The sequence below is a fragment of the Trichechus manatus genome, unplaced genomic scaffold (genome assembly GCF_000243295.1).
Source record: "Trichechus manatus latirostris isolate Lorelei unplaced genomic scaffold, TriManLat1.0 scaffold00309, whole genome shotgun sequence".
Taxonomy (NCBI): Eukaryota; Metazoa; Chordata; class Mammalia; order Sirenia; family Trichechidae; genus Trichechus; species Trichechus manatus.
In genome coordinates, this window is record NW_004444245.1 from 395,183 (window position 1) to 421,774 (window position 26,592).

A 26,592-nucleotide genomic window follows, 5' to 3' on the forward strand; every position below is an offset into this window, starting at 1 on the left:
GAAGAAGGAGCATCAGGAATAGGAGGAGGATATGGAATGTGTGGCTAACTGCCTCCAGGAACAACTGCCTCCTTTGCCATGAGACCAGAAGAACTAGATAGTGCCCAGCTACCATTACTGAACATTTTGAACAAAGATTCCATAGCAAAATCCTGATCAAAAGGGGGAAAACGCAGAACAGAATTTGAAATTCTTATGGATTCTAGACTTTCTGGAGCCATGGAGGGTAGACGAACCCCTGAAACTATTGCTCTGAGACAATCTTTTACACCAGAAATAACCCCTGAAGTCATCTTAAACCAAACAGTTTAGCTTAAGTAGCAAAAAATGTCTGCCTTGAACATTCTGCTCTTTTAAGAACTAAATGGGCTCAAATTGACAACAACTCAAAAGAATAGATAGGAACCTTAGGGGGCAGTAAATTTACGTTAATAAGGGAGAAACAGCTCAGACAAGGAGGGTGAGAATGGTTGCACAACTTGAAGAATGTAATCAATGTCACCAAATTGTACACAAAGAAACTGGTGAATTGGTGTATGTTTTGCTGTGTATGTTCTCAACAAAATAAATTTTTAAAAAAGGCATGTAGCTACTGCAGTATAATGTAGGGATCCAAACTCTGATCTTCTGTTTACTAAAATCAAATCATTAAAATAAATGAAATTTGGGGGGGAAAAAAAAAAACAGGGAGGAGAGTCAAGTGAGGGTGAGGGCACTGCCTCACTGGGCCTCGGGGCAGGCTACCCGAGACGTCACCTCTCCCTGAGCTCCTTTCTTCCCCGATTCAGACTGGTGAAGGCACCTCTGATGCCCTCGCCCTCTCTGCCTGTGGGGTCTCTCCCCACACTTCACATCTCAGTTTCAACTGGCCATCTTTGCTCTTGATGGTGCCCCTTCGCCAGACTTGGACTTGAGTAGGGTTGCTGGGGAGGGGTAAGGTATGAAGCTACTCTCAGAAGCACTGATGCCAAGCACAAGGTAGTGGGTTCTGGGGCTGGGCCTAAAGGTGAGAAGGCCCAGAGTGCAGTAGCGGATGCCACGGCTGCAGGCAATCTTGGTAAGCGCCCAGCCCCAGATGCCACGAGAAGGGCTCAGGCTAAGGACCTGCCAGGGACGCTGGGCCCCTGAACTGGCTGTGGCAGGGAGCAGTCAGGCTCGCTGTCTCCCTCTGCCCATCGTTCTCAGCACACAAGGGGATCCCCAGTCAGACACTAGTGAGGGGCACTGACCTGCAGCTTGGCGTGCTCCTCCAGCAGGCGGTCATACTCCTTGGTCAGGCCCTCTGACTGCTTCCGCATGGCGAGGACCTCGTTCTCAGCCTTCTCCAGCTCTGGAAATGATGCAAACAAGAAGAGAGGAGAAAGACAGGATGGGGTTAGGGAGCACAAACCTCTGCGTCTATCCCAGGTAAGGCTGTGGAGGAGAAGCCTCTAAACAGGGCCGTGGCCAGCTGCCTGGATCACGCCCTACCCCTGGCTGGCTTCAGGGCTTACCCCCCAAAAAAAACCTGGATGGAGCAAAACCACAGAGAGGACCCCCTTGCCCCTACAAGGGAGGAAAGCAAGTAGCTCTCCACAGGGGTGACTTCAGGCAGAGGTAACACATTGAGAAGTTTGCGGGTGAGAGGGGGAGGCCGGGAGCAAAATCCCATCTCAAAGCCAGACTCATGGTTGCCGTGAGACCTGTGCAGACCACAGCAGGGGCTGAAGCCTCCAGCTCTGGGGAAGATTCCACCCGTCGCCAGGCCCACAGCACCCTACAGTGCTCCAGACCTAGTCTCTGCCGGAGAGCTCGTCTAGATTTTCAAAAAACACAGCCACAAATTTCTATCCACGGCCTGCCTAAGCCTCCCGCTCTCTTTGAAAGCCCTGGGACACCTCTGTCTTCAACTCCTGGGGCCCCCTTTGCCTGCCTCGTCTGACAGGAGTCCCCAGTGTGCAGTGCTCCAGCACCCTGGGTAGCAGAGGTGCTGACACTGCGGCCGCCAGGGCTTCACCAAGGCCATCTCACCCCACGTGGCTGGGGCGTGTCTGTGCCGGGCCTGGAGAGCAGGCTGTGATATGTGTGTTTTCACCCAACTCTCAAGTCAGGGCTGGTTTCCACTCTGTGTGGCGTGTGAGGTTTGTTATTAATATTTTGGCACAAGAGGGGCAGCACTAGCCAACAGCGGCTCCAGACTTCCAGAGGGTGGGGAGTGGGTGTGGGGGGAGAAACACACGAGGACAGCACTCACTTTGCTTGCTGTTGGCCAGCTCCTCCTTCAGCTTCTTCAGATCAGCCTTCAGGCTCTTGTTTTCTTCCTGCAACTTGCCTCCGTCAGCACCAGCTTCCTAGGAAAAGAGCCAAGGGTCCCGGTTACCCAAGAGGGAAGGAAAGGTTCCAGCCCTCCTCTCGCCACCGAGTTGCCCTGGGCATCTGCCCCTTCAGAAATGTCAGCGCAGAACTAGGCCACTGCGACTTCTAAGCAACCCATCAAAGGCCAGAGCTTGGCTGCCTGCTGAGGGAAAAAAGAGCCAGCTGGGCCACCTGCTCAGCCCACAGGCTGCACACCCTACCTGCGCCTCGACCCTGCCTGCCTCTCTCCTCCCCAGCAAGGACTCCCCAGTGCCTCAGCTTACCATCCAAGGGCACCTGGGGATCTCTGCCAGTGGCCCCATCAAACCAGTCCCATTCCATCCCCCTCCCCACCTCCAGCAGCTCACTCCGGCCAAGGAACCCTAAATTCACCCCACCCTCCACCTCCACCCAGGAGAGCCCCCAGAACCCAAACCCCCATTTCCCCGAGCCTGGCTCAACAGCAGCTCTGCGGACAAGCAGACCCATGTTTCTGAGGGCGGGTCGTCACCAGTCCCTCCCAGAGGGCAGGCCCACAGCTCAGAGCGCGGGCTTGGTCCAGCGGGGGAGGAGTGGGCAGAAAGGCCAAAGTGCCTTCCTCCACCCAGGCCTCCGGAGTTAGAGGAGAGTGTCGTAGTCACCACAGACCTCTCCCTGGCCTCTAGGCGGCCCCCATGCCACGTGTCCATACCCAGAGTACACTTTCCCCCACGTGCTTCCTCTCAGCTCTTCCACCCAACTCTTACGGCTTTTCGGAAAACAGCGGGCTTGTGACAAGTCTGGGCACCAGAGCGTTTCCAGGCCTGAGAGGATAACGGAGAAGGACGCTCGCACGGCAGGCCTGGGGCATCACGGGGCGGGAAGGGGCGGGCAGACGCACCTTCTTCATCTGGTCGTTCTCCTCCATGTACTTCTTGGCTGCCTCGCTAGCGCTCTCTGCCTGCTTTTTAAAGGCTTCATTGGAGGCCAGCAGCGTGGCCTGCTGGGAGATGAGAGTCACCAGGCGTCGAAGCAAGCTGCAAGTGTTCACCAAACGAAGAGAGAGGGGGACAAAGACAGGAAAAGCGCTGGCGTGAAGTCGTCTCGGGTGCTCGGCCCTGCGCCTGCCTCCTGCCCAGACCTGCTCTCCTGAATCACCAGGGCAGTCAAGCGAGATGCCATCAACCTGGGCCTGGCACAAGGGGGAGGTGGAGCCCGTGAGGTGTCCCTGCCACCAGAATGCCTCAACCACCCAGCACCCTGTCTGCCCTGAAGGCACAGGAAGGGGTCTCCCGGAGGGCTCAGGCTGGCAGCCCCCCCGAGGCCAGAGCGCCGGCGTCCTCCAGGTAGCACCTGGATGTGCCAGAGCCGCCACAGGGCCGCTTTCCTCCTGCAGGCCGGCCGCCGGCTAACTGACAAGAGGAGCTAAGAGATGGGGACCACCTGGAACGTGCTGGGTTGAGTTCCCACAACTAATGCTACCTCACTCTACAGGAGGAAACCAAGGCTCGGCAGGACACAGCACCTTGGCCAAAGTCAACAGCCAGAAACTGACCTGGCTGGAATTCAAACTTCTGACTGCCTGGCTCCACAGCCAGAGCTCTTCCCTACTATACGTGGCAAGTTTGGAGAGAACGGCCTCCACGTTCCAATGGAAGAGAAGGAAAAGGGGATGGCTGCTATTCTGCACTCGGTCCCCTTCCCAGACGCACTCCTCCGGGCAGCTGCCGGAGCAGGCCTGTTCTATGCTAGAGCCGAATGGAGGTCCTGGGCTAGAGGGGACAGGGAGAAGAATCAGGGCCCAGGAGCCCATCTGACGTCTACAGCAGCCAAAAGAGGCAGACAGGTGGCAGCTGGGGGCATTCCGGTCCCCAAACAGAAGAAATGGCCTGAGATATCAGCTGGCAAGAAAAGGAGGGAAGGACTCCTTGACTGAGCTGGAGTGTACCCGGGGAAAGGATGTCAGGATGGCGAGGAGACCCAGGCCAGCCAGAATGTTCCAAGGGGGCGAGCTACGTGGATGTGGCCCAGGGAAGAAGGTAAAAATCCGTTTTACCACTGAAGCGCCTGCTCAACTGCCAGCTCCCACAGGGTCTGGTCCCTCCCACAGGGTCTGGTCCCCTGCACCTGCACTCAGGCCATCAGAGAAGAATGGCCAAGGACACCAAGAGGCATGCTCCACCTCCCGGCCCAGCCATCACCCCGGGGGCCCTGGCAAGGCAGCTCCATCAATGAGCTCCTCTGCCTCCGGGAGCCCACGGGCTCTTCCTGGTTTGGGGCGAGGCCCCAGCCCCTGGCAGCATGGACCCAGCAGGCAGTCGACTCCTGGCAGGAGAGGAGAGTTTCCAGTGACATGCGCTCGCTAAAATTAGCATCCGGGAACCTCGTGGCTCAGGGCTCAGGTTTCCCTCCCAGCTCGGCCTGCCCACCGGCCTGCCCCCAATGGACTAACGCCCTGGAGGTGGAGGGAACTACCAGCTGCCCCAGAAGCCAGAGGAGAAGTAAGCCTGACTCACGCTGGCATGGCCAGGGTCACTGGAGGAGCCTGGAAAGAAAGGCAAGTCTGAGTGAGCCCAACGGCCCAGAACAAGTCCTCCGGCTGTGTGGGGCGCAGTGATGCAAAGCAGGAGGCCCACCCCTCTGCTGTGAGCAAGGGTGGGGAAGGCCATGGTCGCCATCTAGTGGACACCACAGGGCCCCAGCTGGCAGAGACTGGCAAGACTAAGGGTGATACCTCCTCTGGCTGGGCAGGCGGCTGACACGGGCGGTGTCCCAGCAGAGCTGAAGCCATGGTGACCCAGAGAGGCCAGACCCAGGGCGGTGGCAGCAATGTGCCAGGGGCCCGGCCCTCCAGCTGCCCTCCTAGCCCTTCCCTGGCCAACTATGGAGAATGAGAGCTGCCAAGTCAGGGGGCAGGGTCCACACACCGAATCCAGCAAGACACACCCAGTGTCCTGCAAAAGCCCAACCCTGCTCAGCCACCCAGTCCCCTTTGGAGCCCACCTAGGTTGTGGGGAAAGTCACGCCCTAGAGTTGCAGACGCTAGAAAGGTATGCCCCCAACTTTAGCTGGGCCCTCACCACCAGCTGGGTGAAGCCTTCTAAGTGCCCTGGGCCAGCTTCCTCCTCTCCGTGGGTCCCCGAGGGCCCTGCAGGCCTCCACTGCCCCGGCCAAGGCAGCCATTTCCCATCCCCGCCTTTTCATGCCACCCACCAACTCCTCCTCCAAACTGCCCAAGGAGAGCTCCTGCCTGCGCTGGGCATGCCCCTCAACCACCCTCTTCGGCAGTCTCCCCTCAGCTAGCCCTCTCCCAGATCCCAACAAACCCGCTCAAGTCTCAGCCAGCCCTCAACCTACCACAATCGTGTGTCTGCCCTCACCAAGCCCCTGAACTGCTCTTGCTAGCGTCACTGACACCCTCTGGATTGCCAAAGCCAGTGGACATGCTGGAGGCCCTGTCTCACTGGCTCCTGCAGCATCTGACGCTGTGGACAGTTACCTTCCCAGAATTCTCCCTCTCTCGGCTCTGGTAATTCCTGCATTGCCGGATCATTCTCCTACCTCTGCTCTCTGCACTCTTCCGTTCTCACTCGTACTTTCTTCTGAGCTAATTTTACCCTCACTGAACACCTCGGATGGCCCTTCAGATTCAAGCTTGTCCAAAAGAGGGCTCGCCTACTCTCCTGACCACCCTCCCGGAACCCCTCACTGCGGTGGAGCCCGCTTGGCGTCCTTTTTCTCGCTTGCCCCCCACCCCACCCCAGATCCAGGCTATTGCCTAGTCCCATCCATCTCAACTCCAGCCCAAGCAGACCCCAAATGGGCCCTGCTCTCCAGCCCCACCAGCAGTACCGGGCCTAGCTTGGAACCAATCCCTTCCCCCACCGTGGCCAGTGCAGGCTTGCTCTGCTCCTTGCTGCCTGTCGGCCAGCACGCAGGCCACTAGCCCACGCGGGCCCTCTGCTCTGCTGCCTCCGTGCCGCTGCACATCAGCCCCTCAGTCCGGAATGTCTTTTCTACTCTTCTGTGTGTGACAGCTCTTACTGATGATCAAGACCAGCTTCGCTGGCCATCTTCTCCAAGAGCCTGTCCTCAGGCCCCTCCCACCAGCGTCCAGCCTTCTGGAATGCCTACCTGCTCCCTCACACACTGTGGGTGGAGATCTGCTCCACCGTGACCCCTCCGGCCCCCACCACTGTGTGTTCCCTCCGGGTGTTGCTCCACACTGCTCCCTGGACATAAGGACCTCCCGTGCCAAACCAAGGGCTCCCCAGGACAGAAACCAGGGTGGGCACCTTCAGTGCCCGGGACAGGGCCGGGGACACGGGGAACACGCGCTGAATAATCTGAGAAGTGGCCCACTTCTGTGGTTGATTGCTCTGGTCTTGACCTCCCAAGTCCTGCTCCGGGGACAGCTGTTTTAGATCCCCATTTGTGGACAGAGGGTTAGAACCTGGGAGCCAAGGGCACTCCTAAAGAGAGCGGGCCGTGGCCTTGAGCAGCCACCAAGTGACCACATCCAACCACGCGGGCCTGACTCAGCCCAGACCAGAACTGAGCTCCACTTCCTCGGGAAAATGGTTCTGGACGCTGAGAAGTGCCGGCATGCTTCTAGAAAGGCTGAGTACCAAGAGACAGTGGGAGAGAGCCTCTCTACGATGTGGCGCCACAAGGCCAACCCAAGCAGGTAGAAGGTCTTTTTCATTTACCCTTATCATCGATCCCCTTTCCCTCCTGAGAGCAGCAGAGGAAGACATGGACTCAGGAGGAAATAGGAGGGTCCTGACAAGTTCCTCTCTGAATATTCTAGGGTTGTGGCGACCCCGCCCCCTGCTGGTCCTGCCTGTTGACAGTGACCAGGCATCTCCTGGGGGACAAGCACTTTAGGTGAGTTAGGCCATTTAGCCACCAGATAGCACTGCAGGGGACAGGGAGGGAGGTGAGGCCCTTCACACTACCAGCCCTTCCAGCCCCTGCACCTCGGAGCCACACTGCCACCTGTTGAGGTTCTCGGTCACTACAGCCAGCAGAGGCCCTGGTTCCTGCCTCAGCTGGACCTTCCCGTGTGTGGACACCCCTCACTATCAGAACAAACAATAAGGTGGAGACCACCCCAGCAAGAAGCCCCAAACCAGGGGAGGCCCCTGGAAAGGCTTGGGGCTCAGCAGAGTGACATCAAGGAAACTCTCACCGTAAAGAGAGTGCCAGCCCTGAACACGAGAGCATCGCTTCCCACCAGCCCTGAACATGAGAGCATCGCTTCCCACCAGCCCTGAACATGAGAGCATCGGTTCCCACCAGCAAAGTTAATCAAAAAGCTCTTCCCAAAGGGCTGCCCCAAGGAGATCGGAGCACAGACGCTCTACCTTTCTCTCAGCCTTCGGACACAAAATGGCACAGGAGGGCTCCAGGTAGTGGCGATCAGGCCACTTAAAGGGAGGTCTTGCAGTAATGCCTGCTGACACCCCAGACCCCGCTCGGCCTCCCAAGGACAGTGAAGGCAGCTATTGGGGGGGTGGGGGGCTCAGCCTCTCTCCTTTGGAACTGACTGCATGAGCCGTTTCTGGGGTTTGGTTTGCCTGAAACCACCTATCTGAGGGCATGTTTGTAACTTGGTGGCAGAGGCAACTGGATGAGGCTGGACAGCCTGGCACCAAGATTCAGTGATCAGCTGAGTCCAACTACAAGCACTGGGCCCCCTGGCTCCAGAGATGCAAATCTAGAGGTAGGAAGAGCCAGGAGCCCACTGCCCCCGCAGACCACCTGGCACGTGACCTGGGGAGCGCATCACACAATCCTAGAGCCCACTGGAAACAATGAAGTGCCTGCAATAGGGTGAGACCACCCAGCTCCCTGACCTGGGCAGAGGGAGGTCTGTGCCATCCAACATGGCTGCCACTGGTCATGTGAGGCTGTTCCAGTTCAAAGTGATGAAAAGGAGACACAATTCAGACCATCAGTTCCGACAACGCTCTCAGCACTGGTGCAGAAAGTTCTGCTGGGCAGCACTGGGCTGGCGGTACCCATCATGTCTTCTCGCCTCACACCCTGCCTCCCACTCTCATCTTCACCTCGGCCCTCTTCCTCCAGGTCCAAAGTGGTTGTCGACGTTAAGGCCACAAAGCAAGGGGCTCTCCCAGAACCTCCGCTTCACACATATCCCTGTTTGGGTAGATAATCTCCTCTGAAAGCAGCTTACACTTCTTCTGCTGAATCGCATGGGTTCTGCATGGATGACAGGTTGGGAGCCCCTCTTTACAACGCCTGTGCTCAGCTGAAGGGCAGATGGAGCACCCAGAGGACACTGGCCCACCACTACAGCTGGGGCAACTTTCGCCTGGGGGCTAGGAATCAATGGAGCTGTCAAAAAGGCTCTTACCCAATGCCTAGATCTGAAGTACTATTATCCTGTTTGTGCTCTTAGAAAGTGGGGGCAGCCAATGTATATACACTGTTCAAGTATAAAGGCAGTCCTAAGCCCTCTGCATAGCCTTCTACAGCAGAGGCTCCCGAGCCTGGCTACACAGCAGAAGCGCCAATTAAATCTGACCATCCATCAGAGGGTAGGGTCAGGCACCAGTGTTTTAAGACTCCTCGGTTACTGTCTTAGACTGGGTTCTCTAAAGAAACAAGACCACTGAAGCACATATATACCCATATATATACACAAAACATGTGTGTACACACACACACAGAGAGAGAGAAAAGGAGGAGAGAGACAGACAGACAAACACTGACTTATCTCAAGGAAACGGTTCATGCAGTTGTACAGGTTAGCAAGTCCCAAGCCCATGGGTCAGGCTTCAGGCTGGAAGCTTCTCCTGACTCACGTAGCTGCAGAGGCTGACAAACCCAAGATGAGCAGGTCAGACAGCAGGCTGCTGGCTCAAGTCCCAAGAACCGGAGGTCAGGTGATAATGAACCAGATGCAGGATCCAGAGCAAGCAAAAGCCAGCAAACTTTGCCAGAACGTTCATATATACTGGATGCAGGCCACACCCCCGAGGAAACTCCCCTTACAACTAACTGGCTGATCACATCATATCACATCATGGAGCTAATTACCTTATATCACAAAATGGAAGATGACTACATCATTACATAACTGCCAAACCACTGAGAATCACGGCCCAGCCAAGCTGACACATAACCTTAAGCATCACAATTACCTTATTTAGACGCTGGTTTAAACAAATAAATTGTCTGGAAAAAAAAGGCAGCCAGGGAAATGTGAACCCGCCCTACATATTTTATGATATTAAGGAATTACTGCGAACTTTTTGTAGGCAAGATGGTATCGTGCGTATGATTTTTTTAAAAAAGTATCTTTTCAAAGTGATAAACCAAAATATGATTTAATCTGTAAATAGGACGTCTGGGATTTGCTTCCAAATCATCCAGGGCCAGGGTACTGTAGGGGGTGAGGGGGGCATGGATGAACTGAGACTGGCCCTGAATGATAACGGTGAAGTTGGTGGGGGACTCACAGGGGTTCATTCTACACCTGCCTCTACCTGTGTTTGCATTTTTTTATTTGAACAAACCAAGTAGCCCCCCCCAGGTGATTCTAGTGGGTAGCCAGGGCTAAGCCACCGCTGTGCAAGGAAGGCTTGGCCCCTGGAGACCCTAGGGTGGCTCAGGGTCAAACTGTTGTTTAGGCTGCTCCTTCTCTGGGGGCAGCCCTTCCCCCATCCCACCAGAACAATTTCAATCTCTGCTCCTGCAGGCACTGCCATGACCAATCACAGCGAGGCCGCATCCTGTCTTCTCTGTTTCGCTCCACGTGCCCTTGCCCCTCCCGAACGTAAGGCCCTTGAGGGCAAGGACTGGGCACTCTGACACCCTCTCTGGGCCTGGCACGGTGTACCACCCAAGTGGAAAAAAAATCCCACACAACCCAATCACTAATAGGGATGAGCACCAGCCTAGCGGGGAAGAGACCAGGTCCCCGTCCCAGTCCAATCTGCATAGCCCTGCTCCTCAGACGAGTGCAAAGGCTGCTCTGGGGCTTCCAAGGACAGCCCTCTGGTCCAGCCCAACAGCACAGGGCAGGCTTCGCAGAGAAGCAGCCAGAGGAAGGCAACAGAAATGCGCAGAGCAGCCGAGGGGACAGTGTGACTGCTCGAAGCTCTCCAGGTCGGGACCCTGCGGGAGGGGTCAAGCAGGAAGGATCTGGGGTCGACTCTTCCTGCCAAAGTGGGTAGGAAGGCACTGGAAGCATGGGGCGTGGCCAGTTTCCTGGCTGACAGGTGGGAGGGAGCAAGGCTGGCAGCAGGAAACCCAGTGGGAGGCCACCACAGGGGTCCATGGAGGATACTGGTGGCCCAGCTAACTCTATGGATAACAAGGAAGAGAGGCTTAGGAGGCAAAACCCATAGGACCAGGGATCACATGGGACAAGAGAAAAGGGCAGGAAGAAGAGGACTCCCAGGCTTCAGGCTTGGTGATGGGGGAAGCTGGTGGAGGGCTTGTTAAAACACAGACGCCTGGGTACCCTCTCCACCACCCCCTCCCAGTTTGAGCCCAGAGGCCTAGGGTGGGGCCGAGAATGTGCATTTCAACAAGTTCCCAGGGGACGCTGCTCTAAGACAACAATGACAATGACTATGGCAAGGCAGTGTAGCATAGTGGCTGAGTGTAAGTTCCAGTCACAGACCTGGGTTCAAGTGCAGCTCCACAATCAGCAAGCACGAACATTACTAAAGAAAGCATCATGAAATTAAACGGTCACCACACACACGTGCACACACGTGAGAAGGTCCGAGTCTCCACATCCTAGAGAGGACTCCCAGGACCCGAAAAGACAGCACCTTGCTCCCAGCTGGAGTGAACTGCAGCAGAGGCAGGACAAAAGCCCAGGAGGGCTGACTCGGAAGCCCAGACGCTCTCCCTCCTCCACCACTGCCGCCGCACAGACTGCTGGGAGAGAACAGGGGTCTATGGAGTGTGAAGCCTGCTGCCAGCCCAGGCCGATCTCTCCTCCACTGTGTCCCCTCTAGGCACTGTTCCAGCGACCGTCTTTTCCTCTGAATGTTGTTCTTTCTCCCTCCATCTCCCCCCATCGGTGCTCTCCTTGTCCACCAACACGCTCCTCCTCTTCCCTCTCTCTTGCTGCTTCTGCCGGCCTGCGCCTCCTCATGCCCTCTGCCAAACTTCTGGGGGAACTCTCCTGCCAGCACTTCCCTCTCCCTGTGTCTCAAGCCCCTGCAAACTCTCCACTGAAGCTGCTCTCAAGGTGGCCGCTGTGCCCCCTCGGCCCGCCCTCAGCTCCAGTCCTGTCCGCACCCTCTCGCTTACAATCCTCTTCCTTCCCGGACCCTGACGTCCCTCGTGCTCGCTGGACTGGACCTCCGAGCAGGCTCTGCAGCCCCTTGTGCCCCCGGCCCTGCAGAGGCATCACGCTGGGTTCTAGCCACTCCTGCCCCCTGCAGGCTCTCCTCTGGGGCTCCTCTTGCCCATCCCTTTTGCACCCTGAGCTCTGAGGCCTCCCTTTCAGTACACCCAAAGCAGACTGATGGCACACACCAGGCACTCCGTGCTCTTCCTCTCACAGTCATCCAGCCTCAAAGGCTTGAGAGTCCTCCCATCCTTCTCTGGCACCCATCAACGGGAAGGCCTAGTCATTCTGCCCCTAGCTCTGCCCCTCACATCGGCCCCTCCTCACCAGCCCTGCTCCCACAGCCCCAGTCAGGCCATCAGCGTCTCTCACGACAGTGACGCCCCTGCTCCCACGGCCCCGGTCAGGCTGTCAGCGTCTCACAACAGTGACCTCCCACAGCCCCGGTCAGGCCGTCAGCGTGTCTCACAACGGTGACCTCCCTGCTCCCGTTGCCCCAGTCACGCCGTCAGCGTCTCTCATGACAGTGATCTCTGACTTGGTCTCCGTGCTCCACTCCATCCCCGCACTGTTGCCAAAGCCACACTATTAATACACACACCTGACCATGTCCCAGCACGACTGGAAACCACTTGGCTCTCTACCACACGTACCACATGGATAGTCAACGTGCAAACGCTAACTTGCGACCCAAAACACTCTGCCCTGTCTCTCCTACCCTTGGCCCACCCGCCCTCCTCTCCCCGCCTTTCCCCAAACGCACCCTGTACCGTCTCGTGTTCATGTTCTCACTGAACCGGTTCCTGCCAGTAACAACATGTACCAACATGAAAGAGAAGACAACAGACAGCTACGAGTGGCGAAGACACTTCGAGAAGAACTGGGAGACCTAAAGAAACCCGAATATGCTGACGCTCATGAAAATGACACTTGGAAGAGTTTTCCGGTTGTTCATGGTACCAGAAAAAAGCGGCAACGAGCTTGATGCCCAAGAGCGGGGACCTGGTTAGACACACTCAGAACGCTACAGCAAGATCTGCTGCTCTAGAAAGATAGTCACGATACAGTAAATGGAAAATGCAAGCTATGGAACAGCAGAAAAAGCATGATCCTGTTTTTAAGAAGCAAGTGCATTTTGTGGTGGAAAGAACACAGGTGCCGGCATCGGATCATTCTAAGTCTAGATTCTTCACTGCCAGTTACTAGCTCTGTGAACTCGGGGAGATTTCTGAACTTCTCTCAACATCAGTTTCTTGTTGTGAAGATTAGTATGGGCTTGGCACACAGGATACATTCAACAAGTTGTTGTGTGCCGTCGAGTCATTCTGCCTCACAGAGACCCGACAGGACAGAGAACTGCCCCACAGCGTTTCCTAGGCTGAAATCTTTAAGGAAGCAGATTGCCAGGTCCTTCACCCATGGAGTCGCTGGTGGGTTCAAACTGCCAGCTTTTTGGTTAGCAGGCAAGCGCTTAACCACTGCACCACCAGGGCTCCTTCATTCAACAAGTGGCAGCTGCTATTACACACAGCGAAGGGACACATCAACAGCAGTTGCGGGAGCTCAGAGAACTGCTGTTCTTATGTAACGCCTCATCTTCCTGCTGTGACTATGTACTACCACACGACTTACCAATCTTCAACTATACTAAAGGGACTAACATTAGACTGGTTAAACAGATAAAACGGAGAACATACAGGAAGGTAGAGTTAGCTTTAAGAGCGAGTGGCACCTTCCTACCAAAAGCCAGGTAATTACTCTGGGGCCGAAAAGCAGCCTTGGGTCTGGTCTACAGTCAGGGGTGGACTACACACAGCTACCCTGCCCTAACAGCTTCCACCGGCTCAAACCACCTGGTACTGAATAATGGACCAGAACTAGGCCTGAGTTTGGGCTTGGCCACTTAGAAGCTGGGCAACGTGGGCAACTCCATGTCTCTTGGCTTCTCTTTTCCGTTTGTAAAGATACATATAATGACAAAAAGTTATTATGGTCCTTACTGGTTTCAATTAGAAGCTACGCCAGAACAAGTCACTCAAACCACTCACCTACGCAGGTAAGAAAACTAAGGGCCACGCGGTGAGCTGCTCAAAGCCACACAGCTGGTTACGGCAGAAGCATCAGCCTCAGGATTCCAATTCCGCGATGCCTAAATGAGCCACCCTGAACTGTGGGCCTGCACTGCTCTCTGTGTCCTGCAGCATTCTAGGCGGCCCTCTATCCTACCTCAACACTGGCTGGTAAGGGCTGGTCGTGTGCTGGGCGCCTCTAACCCGAACATCCTGTCTCTCTGTGGTTAACAGCCCAGCACTGGGTCTTGGGTACAGTAACGCTCACATGTTGGTTGAGCTAAGACCATGAATGGGACGATTCAATCAAACTTGACCCAGCAAAGAAACAGGCAGACATCTCTTTCTCATTCTTACACACGCACAACACAGGTGTGCAACTAACAGAGTTGGTTCATTGGGAAAAAACACGTACAGAAGTTCGGAGGGGCACGTAACAGAGAACACGTAGAAAAGGGACTAGCCCACTGTCTACGGCAGAGAGTATGTGCTGACAGATGAGAGAAAGCCTTTTACAGAGAAAGTCTTCTTCCAACACTGAAAGGGTAGATGTAACATGGCTTCTGAGAGAACCCACCCAGATAAGTGGGGAATGTGCCAGTGTTCCCAGTTACTGTAAACTTTCTATCCTAGGCAGTAAAACTCCACCACTGCAGCCCCCAACTGCTTGGTAATCTCTACGACACATGGGAGTCACCAGGGGTCTTGTCAAATGCAGGTTCTCCTGCAGCAGGTCGGGGCCAGCCCGAGAGGCTGCACTTCTGACAAGCCCCAGGTCATGTGGAGGCTGCTGGTCCACAGACCACACTTTAAGCAGGAGGTGCTAGGGGATCAGGACACCACCAGTCCGTTTTCAACTATTAAAAAAAGAAAAAAAATAATCTAATGTGTGGAGAGGGCAAACTAGAAGCCACAGACGTGTGACTTTTTTTTAATAGTAAAGCTTTAGAAACAGCTCACACACCTCTGAACAAGAAATTGGTTTAACATGATGATCCACTCACACAAGAGAGGACTAGACAACCGTGAAGAACGAGAGATCTGCAGGTATCATTTGGAAAAACCACCAAGATACATTGTTGGGTGAAAGGAGCAAAAACAGAGTAACCAAAAGTTACATGTGTGTGTAGAAAAATTACTGCAAAGCACAGGAACATACCAGTTATTTCCAGCAGCCATCTCTGGAGACGGGACTATAGGGGCAGTCACTCTCCACACTAAACATTTCTATATTATTTGAAGTTTGGGAGCTTTGTTTATTTTACAATGAGGGCATATTACTTTTGTAATCAGAAGTAGTATTTCTTCCTCAAGTCACATATGGGTTGTATGTGTCTGGGTCAGGGCTTCGAACTGGTTTGTTCTGTTTCAAACCCTGCTGAGAATTTGCATTTCTAACAAGTTCCCTGATGAGAATCTGCATTTCCAGCTACACTGAATCAGAATCTACATTTTAACAAGATCCCCAAGTGATTCTTATGTATAACTTCCTGGGAATTTGTTAGAAATGCAAATTATCAGCAGGGGTTTGAGCCAGAACGAGCCAGTTCGAAGCCCTGGTCTGGGCACAAAGTTTGGAACAGGGCATTTCAGTGGCTTAAGACCATGCAAAGAAAGAGAAGTTCCCCAAGGGCCACAGCCACTGTTACAGGATCTGACCCTTAGACTACGATGGAGGAGATATTTCTAGGAAGGTCCTAGAACGAATTAAACAGATCATTTGTGGGCAACTAGTGAATCCACATGGATCCCTGGGATCACAGTTTCCTTTTCTAGAATACATCACCCAAGACCCACCTTGCTTCTTTTTGGGACAGGGCTGCTGGATCAGAACATGGTAGGCACTGTAGCCACAGCACGCGTGGTTTTCAGCAGACACTGGGCACATGCCTCACAACATTCTTACAGGCGAGACTGAGAAATGAGAGATCTGTGGCTGCCTCAACAATTTGACCCAGGGAGTCAATATAGCCACATATCTTGTTTTACATGTTTAAAAATGAATGCGATCAGAACTGCTATGCTCATCAAATGGATAGATAATAGAAGTGGGTACAATAGATGACGGTATCAGCATTGAAGAACAGACTGGAATGATAGGCCAAAATGAATTTATTCCTCCTATCCTCCTTGCATCACTTTCGGAACGATGTCGGGTATGAACAGGGAACATTTTTTTTTGAAGCCACCCACTTAGGCTAAAAAGGAACTGCATGCTGTTCTGTGACCTGACTGTAGTGGTATTACAAGACCCTCTGCATCTGTCAACAAACTCTAGAACTACAGGCCCCAAATGGCAATCTTCACTACATGTCAATTTAAAAACTCCACTGCAGGAAATCACCCTGGCTTCAGAGCAGCAAGAGTAACCGTGCACATGCTCACTCTGCTGGTATGCCTGGCTGCCCCAAGACAACCCCAAGAGGGAGGCACCCATTCCACAGCTGTAGCACCTGACTGCTAGAAGCGAGGTCAAGAAACCAGAACCCAGAGTCAGGAAAGGACTTAACAGCCAGTCAGTGGAGAAGAAGTGAAGCACTAGTCTATCTGCTACCACCCCAAAAGAACCAACGTGCAGTTGGCTGGCAAATCTCAAAACACAGGGCCCCAGATGCAGCCCTTCAGGTAGCATGTGCCTGACAGTGAGCCAGCAGGCCTGGCGCCTCCCTCCCAGGGACCCAGCCTTCTCTAAAGCTCCTGTAACAGCTCATCATTTTCCCGAGGAATACCACCACTCATTCTGTGTTGCAACACGCTACAGCCCCAATCTTTCTGCGCCACTGACTATTGAGCCCTATCTTCCCTGCCTGTTCCTATCTTTAGGAACCTACACGCACATTTATAAGCATATTCAGGTCTTCTTAGTCATCTAGACAGCTGTGGATTCTGAATGGTAGCCAACCTACTTGCCCTTCCTCCTAGCTTCCATTTCTCTAGGCATTTGGTCCACGTGACCCATGTCCTCACTCAGATAAACACTGAGCAGGCTGGCGGTGGACAGCGAGCCTCACGGCCTCTTTAAATGGACTTGATCCATGTAGCGGCCTTCTTTGAATTCAGCCATGTGACTTAGGGCCACACCTAACTCACCAGTACCCTGCCCAACCTTTAGCATCTTGTCCACAAGAATTGGAAATTGGTAAACATTTTGCTGAAAATCCACATACACTGAATTTATAGCACTCCCTTCATCCACTGATCTAATATTTTGCCCAAAAAAGGAGGCAGGGAGAAAACTGAATACAACTTGTTCTCTAGAAATTCACAGTGGTTGCAAATGATCCCTCTCTTATAAGCTATTCTTTCTAGAACGTGGCTTGCGATCAAAGCCAAACCCTCCCCCTCTAGTTATTTCATCTACCTTCTTTCCCCCTTTGGAAATCGGGGTGCCTACCTGTCTGTAGTCTTCCAGCATCTCTCCTACTCTCTGCAATTCCTAAAGGATTGGTAATTGCAACTGCAAATGATTTCAAGTCTAAGTTGACACCAACTCACTTCTAGAAGCTGGGCACTCTGGTATACCCTTACCCATCGTGGACTTCAATTCTCTTCTCCCAACGTTTCTGTGACCTACCCTGGTCCTTGACCTTCCACCTTCCATTTCCTTATGTGACACAGACAGACAAAAGGGGACCAGCTTTTGTCTTCTTTTAATGTGCTTCATAATCCAGAGCTCATCACAGGCTTTCCCTTCCTGACCCCAGCTGTAAAGCTAGATCTGCTATCTTTCAGATGAAATCTATGCTCACCTCAGAGTTCTCCTGATTTGCTTCCCTTTTGCTCTCAGACCATAAGATCATACCTCTTTTTGGAGCTTCCTAAAACCCTAAAAAATACGTCTGAGCACTCCCAGCCCTTTCATTTCCTGACTTCCAAAAGCTTTAAGATGGCATGCTCGTTGATCACTTCTGTACTAATCTAAAGTATGTTAACCTGAAAGGATGTTTGCCTTTTCCAGCACTGTCCCCACCTCCTATGGTCCAGCTGTGATCCAGAGTCAAGGCTCACCTGAGGGTCATGGATTGAACTGCGTCCCCCCAAAATATCTGTCAACTTGGCTGGGTCATGATTCCCAGTACTGTATGATTGTCTACCATTTTATCATCTGATGTGATTTCCTTACGTGTTGCAAACTCTCACTACGGTGAGGTGATACTGATGATGTCTACAAGATCGGACAGTATCTTAATCCAACCACTTTTAAGATATAAAACAGATAAGCGAGCAGAGAGACATGAGAACCTCGTACCACCAAGAAAGCAGTGCCAGGAGCAGAGCGTGTCCTTTGGACCTGAGGTTCCTGCACTGAGATGCTCCCAGACCAAGGAAAGACTGATGCATCACAAGGACCTTTCTCCAGAGCTGAGAGAGAGAGAAAGCCTTCCCCCGGAGCTGACGCCCTGAATTTGGACTTGTAGCCTACTGGACTGACTTGAGAGAATAAACTTCTGTCTGTTAAAGCCATCTACTTGTGGGATTTCTGTTAGAGCAGCACTAGATGACTAAGACACCTGAGGGACTAAGCATTCTTCCTGAAAATCTGAAACCCAGACAGGCAGTCATCCTAATGCCCAGTGAATAAGGCTGTACCAGGCAGAGAAAGCACTAGAGGCCTTCGGGCACTCAGAGTCTTGAGTCTCTGGGCACAAAATGTAGTGGGGAATTACCATCAGCGAGTCCAGCCTGAAAACTGTCTGTCTCCTTAGCACTGAACCCCAAAGTAGGCATCTTCCCAGGATCTTTGCAAGCCCTCGGCCTTAGCCGTACAGCTACTGAGCAGCCAGTTAGCAACTGGAGAACAGTCGAGCCCAGCAGTCAGAACACCGACACGAAGCAGGAGACAACAAACAGGACCCCCCGCTCACACAGGTGCTTTACATTAGTCTCACTGTGCCCAACTCACCACGCTGGCCCTGTTCCAGGCACTTGGTCTTGCAAACACCAAAAACACTCACACAACTGTGGAGTACAATATATACCTGCCTACAGCTTTAACATCTGAAGAATTCCCTGGGGCGGGGTAGTCCCAGCCCCTTCATGCTGTTTCTACTCAGGTCAGGACCCCAGACACAAAAAGCCACTCCAGGTAGTCCCCAACTTACAATGTATCTGAGTTATGATGAACCGCGCTTACAACGCCATTTTTTTTTATCGCCAGTAATATGTACTGCAATGCTGCAGCATGAAACTTATTGATGTTATCATTTTCAGACGTTCAATGTTATGATTTATAAAAACACTGATATTAAAAGGCAATAATGATGAAAGTAAAAAAACAGATATTCGACTTAACGTCAGAACTGACTTATGACGGAGTCATCGGAACAACCTGTATCACTCAACCCTTTTTAAGCTGGGCTCTAAAGGTCCTCTTCCAGAGAAGGGAAACTCCCAAGTCCTTGTCACTTACCTTAGTCTATGTACAAATGGAGCGAGCTGGTGAGACTTTGCCCTTAAAAAGCCTGTGGCGAGCTACAGCAGAGCCAGAGCGCAAGGCTTCTGAACCCCTGGCCCACGCTTGCCCACTCTGCATGCTGCCTCTGGGGAAACTGTGTAGCTCCCCTAAACGTGGAGAGGGCCTCTGTCTCAAGGCCACAGAGTGGGGGGGGGGTGTCAAGTCCCAGGAGGAGCCCAAGCCATGCCCCACTTCCTGGCTAGCCCAGGTTTCCCTTCACAGCCCCCACAACACACTCACAAAGACAGCAGCAAGGAAAAGCCGGCGATATAGAGATTCCTCTGGGCACGGAAAAGCTTCATGTGAAAGTGTTCCATGGCCCCGGGATTGTTCTGGAGGTTCACCTTTTCCGTCACGTCATCATACTTCCAGATCTCACGGACAGCATCTGTGGGGAGCCAAGAAGAGAGACGGTGCTTAACTCCCACACAGGCAAGCCTGGGCTGCAGAGGTCAGAAAGGGAACGTCAGCCTCAGCTCTCACTCCCTCTCATCAGTCTCCCAGTTGTTTCCACTTCTACACACCTACCTTGAGTCAGAATCGACTTGACGGCACCTAACAACAACACACCCACCTTCTAGAGCACCTTGCCAGAAGCCCTCCCCTCAGAATCACTTTGTTCTCACCTCAGCCCCCCACCCCATTCGACCCAACCAGCCTGCTAGATGCCTCAAGACAGTAATAGGGTCTGAGGCATCACTGATAACAGAGGCAGCTCCCTTTTCCCATGGGGCCCTCAACCACGTCTTGTTCTGCTTGTATCAAGTTGGGCCTTCAGCCACCCCACGGAGAAACCAGGACAGTCCTGTCAATGGGAATGACTGCTAAGGAAGTGTCACCAGCCCAGGAGTCAAGACATGGAGAACGCCTGGCAAAGACTCAAGCGTTTTTATTTCTAACCCGTAGAACAGGTTTTCTAAAAATTTTATAGAAATTTTTTCTTTTGATTACAAAAGGAATTTGTACTCATCGTAAGGCCGAGCACACTGAAAACGTAGAAAGTGAAAGACCCCCGTGACATGATCCCTCCAACACTGCGTACAATAAGCATTTAACACCGGATCTAAAGCACTCACTTTCAATCACTTCACCCTATTTCCCTTTCTTTGTAATACAGACGATATCCGTAATGGTCTTAATTACATGTTTATTGTCTTTCTCCCCCAAACTCCACGAGAGCAGAGATCTTTTCCACAATACCTCCAAGGCCTAGCATAGTTCTAGGTGCAGAGTGGGCACTCAAATAATTGTTGAATAAATGAATAAGCCTCTGTTCCCAAGAGAACCACTGTTAGATGTATATTGCTCCATTTATATCAATATACTTTTCTTTATTATAGAAATGGAATCATACCTACTGCTCTTTTCCCCACTTGCCCTCTGAGACATCTTCTGAAGTCAGTACCTACAGATCTACATAAAGAAGGCTCTTAACGGGCCCCCATGTGAGAGGAACAAGCTATGGCTGTGTGGGTACTGTGTGGTTTGGTTTTTGATTTCTGGTTTTAGACTGCTTAGCTTTTAAGGTGATATTACACTATAAAAATCTGCCTGTCTCTACAGAGGGCTTTGTGCTAACTGGGTATCATAAAACAAACACTCTCAAACCTCGTCAGCAGGCATATAGCCTGGCACACTTTTGGAAGGCAAGTTAGTAATACCTATTGTACAATTTAAAATATTCATATCCTTCGATTGAGCAATGCCACCTCTAGGGATTTATCCTACAGAAGCAGTCATATGATTGTGCATCGGTGTGAGTGTGTCTGTAAAGACAGAATTAATTTCATCACCGTATGAAAGTATCTGACAAGAACTTCCAAAAGGATAAGATTGGTGTAAAAAGAATGCCTAAAATACAAGTGAAAAACACACAGTACAAAGCAGTTTGCAGAGTGACCCTGCTGCAACAGACACTGAATCAGAATCAAGATGTCAGCACAGAAGACGCCCGTGGCAACACACAAGGTAGTAATGAGGATGACCTGTGGGATATGTAGGGGAGTATCAGGCACTCAGAGTCCCCAGGGGGTGCAAACGACTAAGCACTCAGCTCCGAACCGAAAGGATGGAGTTTTGAATCCACCCAGAGGCGCTCTGGAAGACAGGCCTGGCAATCTACTGCCGAAGAATCAGCCACTAAAACCCTATGGAGCAGAGTTCCACTCTGACACACATGGGAGCACCATGAGTCAGAGTTGATTCCATAGCATCCGGTTTAACTTTCTAAATTTCTGAATTAAAAAAAATAAATACATATTATTTTTCTCATCAGAAAAACACGATTAAAACAAATGTTTTCCCCCATAAAACAAAACACAACTAATTAGGCACAGCAGTCCAGGGACAAGGACTAGAAGGCAGCAGGGGACAGGAAAGATGGTGATAGGGAACTCAAGGTTGAGAAGGGACAGTGTCGATATGTCGTGGGGTTGTTAACCATTGTCATAGGGCAATACGTGTACTGTTTAATGAGAAACTATTTGTTCTGCAAATCTTCATCTAAAATACAAAAAAAACGAATTATCTATATGAGATCAAATTGACAACAACAACTCCAAAGGTTTAATGAGAAGCCTAGGGGACAGTGAGTTGAAGATAATGGTGATGGAATAATTTGGAAAAGGATAGTGAGAACAGGAGCACAACTGAAGAACGTAATCAATGGCACTGAATTGTACATGTAGAAATTTTTGAAATGGTGTATCTTTGGCTACGTATATTTTCACCAAAAAAGAAAAAAAAAAAAAACGGTCCTCCAAGGTCGAGAAGGGAGACTGTTGACATGTCGTGTGGTTGTTAATCAATGTCATGAAACAGTATGTGTACTGTTTAATGATAAACTACTTGTTCTGTAAACCTTCATCTAAAGTACAATAAAAAAAACTTTTTTTAAAAAGTTTTCTTCCAACCGTCACCTGCATTTAGGACTCCCACCCCGCTAAGGACCACATAGGCTGATGGCACAAGTGGACTGGGGGTGGGGGACATCCAGCAATGGAGACCCAGGCACGCAGCACGACAGGGACCCCCATCCCAGTGCTCTGCCTGAGGTCAGTAGACCTGGACGCCTTATCAGCCACCCTCACGGCCAGTTCTGATCCAGGCCCTCCCCAGCGGAGGCTCGGGCCAGCCAGGGCTGCAACTCTAGCTGGTCCCGCCCAGTTCCTTTCACTAGCATTTACTATTCACTAACACTTGTACCTGTAGAAGGCTCTGCAGCCTTCTCTAGGTTATCCTTAACATCAGGGTAGAAAGCAGCCAGTCGTCACAGGCACGTGTAGAATTTTCAAGCAATTCCCTGACCTCCCCTTTGTCGACTACAGTGGTTCTGCATAGGATCTCCCTAGCAGCCCACCAAGCTCCCTGAAGCACCAACCCAGGAGCGAAGAAATAGAAACGTTCATTTGGGTTTGGGAAGGGGCAAAACCCTGAGTAAATCGTCCCTCCCTTCCCCAGTTCTTTCCCCCATCCGAAGCCCAAAAGCCAAACTCTGCTCAGTCGCTGGCTTTTCATAGAGCTCAGCCTCAGGGATGACACACATATTCCCTACCCCTCCTGGTTCAGAGGCTGGTCAGACAGAGAACCCTAATTGGAAAGAGCTACCCCATGGAGCCTCTCCAAGTATTTCAAGAACACAGAGGTATGCAGGCAGCTGGCACCCATCCTCTGCAGCTGCGAGCTGGTAGGCCACACCTGGCCAGTTCAGAGGCAGTCCTGCCTGAACAGATCTGGCAGGGCTTGAAACAGCGGAAGGACAAATGCCTAATGCCACTGCTAGCAGGTGGAGCTTTGCACATTGCCCTGAAGCAAGGCTCTCTCCCCACCCACCCCGTGCCACATTTCTGCCCGGGATTCAGATGGGAGAAGAGCACCACACACCTAGGCAGGGCAGGCAGCCCTGAGACAGACTGCTTCCTACAACAGAGCCGAGCCCGTCCTTGGCAGAGTCCCGGCAGGGGGCCTTGTTGATCACGTAGCAGGCAAAATAACCAACATTTAACCACCAGACAGGCTTTCTCGATTCCTCTCGTCTCCACTACCACCTGATCTTCAAATTTTCACCTCTTAGCACCGTTTTAGCACCCTCTGGCCCCTATTCCCATCCCTGAGCGTGTCCTCAGACCAGTTATCTTCCAAGACCGGTTATCTTCCAAGCACCAAGTGCCGTACGCCTCATCGCAGAGGCTTATAAAACCACAGAACTGGAAGGACTCTGGAAGACCTAACAGTCTAACCGAGACCCCAAGCAGTCTAGGATATGTCCCCCAAGACATGCTCCCAGGCTGCAGATATCTGGCAGGGCTTCCTTTCCTAGCTAGACTTGCTGGCTACTGGGTTCAAAGCCCAGGTCAAGCATAGAGGGAGAAGACAAGCAATGCCGTGTAAGTGACTGATGAGCAGTGCTAAGCAGACCAAGGTCATGGGCCAGTTAGCTTCTCTCAATTTTAGCAACGCAAGGTGGTCATCCTAGGGCTTGGTCTAAGCCCACCCCACTGCTAGAAGTGCTACTCAGGGTAAAGGCCTTGCTGTCAGACAGAAGCACCCTCTTCACGGATGAAGAGAGACACTTCGCCAAGACGGATTAAGGGGACACACAATCGGTCTACCTCAGAGAAGCCCAACACAGCACAAGGTTTTGCAGTGGGTTTCAACTCAATGGCGGAGATCACAGCAAAGGGTCTAGGTCAGGTAGCTGACCTCAGCCACAGCTTACTCACCAATGACCAGCAGCACGAGGATGACGATGAGAACCACAAAGAAGGTGTTGCCATATGTCACTACCAGCTCCACCAGGCGGGACTTGAAAATCTTCTGCCATCTGTGAAGAAAACAAAATGGACTGGGGTTAAAGAGAAAGAACACACACTGGGCCCTGGGCCCTGAGAAGAGCAGAAATCCAGTTGTGCATTCTTCCCTAACAGCCAAAAATCAGTCAGCCTCAGCTGCTGACAATTCTCCAATTTATGACACCTAGTCAAGAGACTTAACAAAATAAGATGCTTGTCCATGTGTAGAAATTACTCAAAAACCACGTTCTTAAAAAATGGTAGTCTCTGAGAAAGGAAACTTACTTTTCGCACATTCCCTTTTGTGGTATTCAAAATTCCCGCCACGTACACACATCATTTGTTTAAGCTGTTTTTCCACATGACCGATCTTGTTTTATCTATCTCCTAGGATTATTATGAAACAAGTCCCAGACAACCTATCATTTTCATCCATAAATACTTCAGTACGGACCTCTAAAACATAGGAACCTTTAGAAATATTTAACGTAATCCCACCATTAGCAGACGTAAAAAAAAAAAGTTAGCAACAATCTCTCAATATCAAAGCCAGAGTTCAAATTTCTAATCGAGGTAGTTTTTTAAACAGTTGGTTTGACTCAGAATCCAACCAGGTTCTAATCCTACATGTAGCTGGTATCTTAAATCTCTCTCATTCTATGTTTCCCTTTCCCTCTCCCTCTTTGGTGTCCCTTTGCCATTTATTCTTGGAAAAACCAGGTGGTTTGTCTTATAAAGTTTCCCAGATTGCAGCTCCAAGGGGTTCCTCTGTCTGCCGCACTTCCTCGGAACTCTATGAGGGGCGAGCAGTTGTAGGTTTGGTCTTTGGCAGGATCATATACTTTCTATTGTATCACGTCAAAGATCTGTGCTTTGCACTACAACAGTTTTTTTAAGAACCTGGGGAGACTCAGCCTTATTCGTAACATCTTAATCTTAGTAAGGACAATGTATTTCTGTATCACGAGTCATTAAAAATTCATTCTGAATGAACTTTTAACAGGTCTTCTGTCCATTAAAAAGGAACATGGCTTCACCCTTCACAGGCTGAGTAATGCTCGTGAGGCAACGCTAGTGAGACAGTTAGGAGGGCAGAAGTCACCAACTCAGCAGCAATGTGATCCGGTGGTGCAAGTCTTCAGGATCCTGCACTGCCATCGCCAGCACCCCAGGGACCTAAGGGTAGGGAGGAGGGCATGATTCCCAGAACCATAACGAGAGATAGGTGGTCTTCTCTTTGGGGCACTCTGAAGACCAGAAGGCAGGGTGCACAGGAAAGGAGCTCAGCCAGACGTGACAAAGCAGAACAGCAACTCGGTGGTGGGCTGGCAATACTAAGCACGACCTCTGCCACCCCCACCCGAGACAAGTTCTATCTGTTTCTGCCTGGCCCCAATTCCAGGGCCCACCAACTCTGTACACCTAAGCTGCCAGCCTCAGCAACAGGCCACCAGTCACCCTCCTGCTCGCTCACTCATTTGCTTGCTCCACAGGGCATACCTTTTCGGAGAAATGAAGGGAATGCAGAGAAGTAACACAGCAAAGACCTCTGCATAGAGAAAGGTGGCAACCGCAATCCACTGCAGACTCATCCTCTGCAGCTAGATGGTTTCTGATAAAGTGAGCACGTTTCCTGACAGGACAGAAAATGAACAGGAAGAGCATGAGAATTGGGCAGCCAGTGACAGCCAGTTCAAGTTCCCTGAGAGGCTGGGCCAGCCATTCTTTAACCTGTACCTCAGCACCCCACTTCCGAGTCTTTGAAGCACTGGCTGAGACGGGGCTCAGCTCAGCAGGGCGACTTGGCCAACACTGTTCAAAAGCCTGACAAACTTCCACTGGGTGGGATAAAGTCACTGCTGCCCCCCAGTATGTGTCCTAACGTGCCCAGAGCCACCTTTCTTGGCGACTGTTGACCAAATGAATTCCTTTCTCTGAGGAATCTAAGAGACTCCTTACGCATGTTTGACTGCAAAAGCATTTTCAATAAAGAGCGTTATATAAACCAGCAGAACTGCTCAGACGCCCATCAGGCGTGCTCCCTTCCCAGCCAAGCGGAGCTCTGCTGCAGCTCCAGCACTGCAGCGCTTCAGTAACAGCACTTTCTCTAAAAGCCGCGTGGCGGCGTCCCCACTACCTTGAAAAGCCCGGAGGCCCTATCCCTCAACGCTTCCAAGAGGGCCGAAAGAAAACCAGCAGCCCTCCCTTTGAGGCTGCACCGGCGCCGCTGGGGAAGGCCAAGGCGAAAACAGCCTTCCGACTGCCGCTGCGGCCTCCGACAGGGCTTGGATGACTCGGGGAGCCTCGAAAAAGCCCACAAGAGCGACCCCTAGAGGGCAGGAGCCAGAGCGAAGGGAAAACTCGGGTCTCCAATGAGTACCTCAGAGCCCCATCCAGAGAAAGTTCGAGAAAAATCAGTCTTCTACCAAAGGTGCCCTCCCTGGCAACCAGACTGGTAGCCCTGGTCTTACCCACCGCAAGCTCGGAGCCCTATCCGCTCCGGCCGCGCTGCCCCCAGGGACTCCCGACACCGCCCGGGCCCGCGAGCCCTCCCCGCCGGCTCGGGGCCTCAACCCGCTCGGGGCTCCCCCTCCCACCCTGCCGGCTCCTCCGGAGGGCTCGCCGCCG

At 52.1% G+C, this 26,592-nt stretch overlaps 1 protein-coding gene across 1 annotated transcript in view; it reads right to left on the minus strand.

Moving 5' to 3' along the window:
• Positions 1–25,797, minus strand: part of BCAP31 (B cell receptor associated protein 31) — a 30,910-nt gene extending 5,113 nt beyond the window's left edge. Inside the window, exons 1-6 of the mRNA XM_004390566.2 lie at positions 25,465–25,797; positions 23,896–23,996; positions 19,415–19,562; positions 3,215–3,350; positions 2,234–2,330; positions 1,230–1,330 (exon numbers count right to left, since the gene is read on the minus strand). Coding sequence (XP_004390623.1) covers positions 1,230–1,330; positions 2,234–2,330; positions 3,215–3,350; positions 19,415–19,562; positions 23,896–23,996; positions 25,465–25,556 — 675 coding nt within the window. The 5' untranslated portion in view covers positions 25,557–25,797. The remainder of the gene's footprint in view (positions 1–1,229; positions 1,331–2,233; positions 2,331–3,214; positions 3,351–19,414; positions 19,563–23,895; positions 23,997–25,464) is intronic.
• Positions 25,798–26,592: the final 795 nt, after the last annotated feature.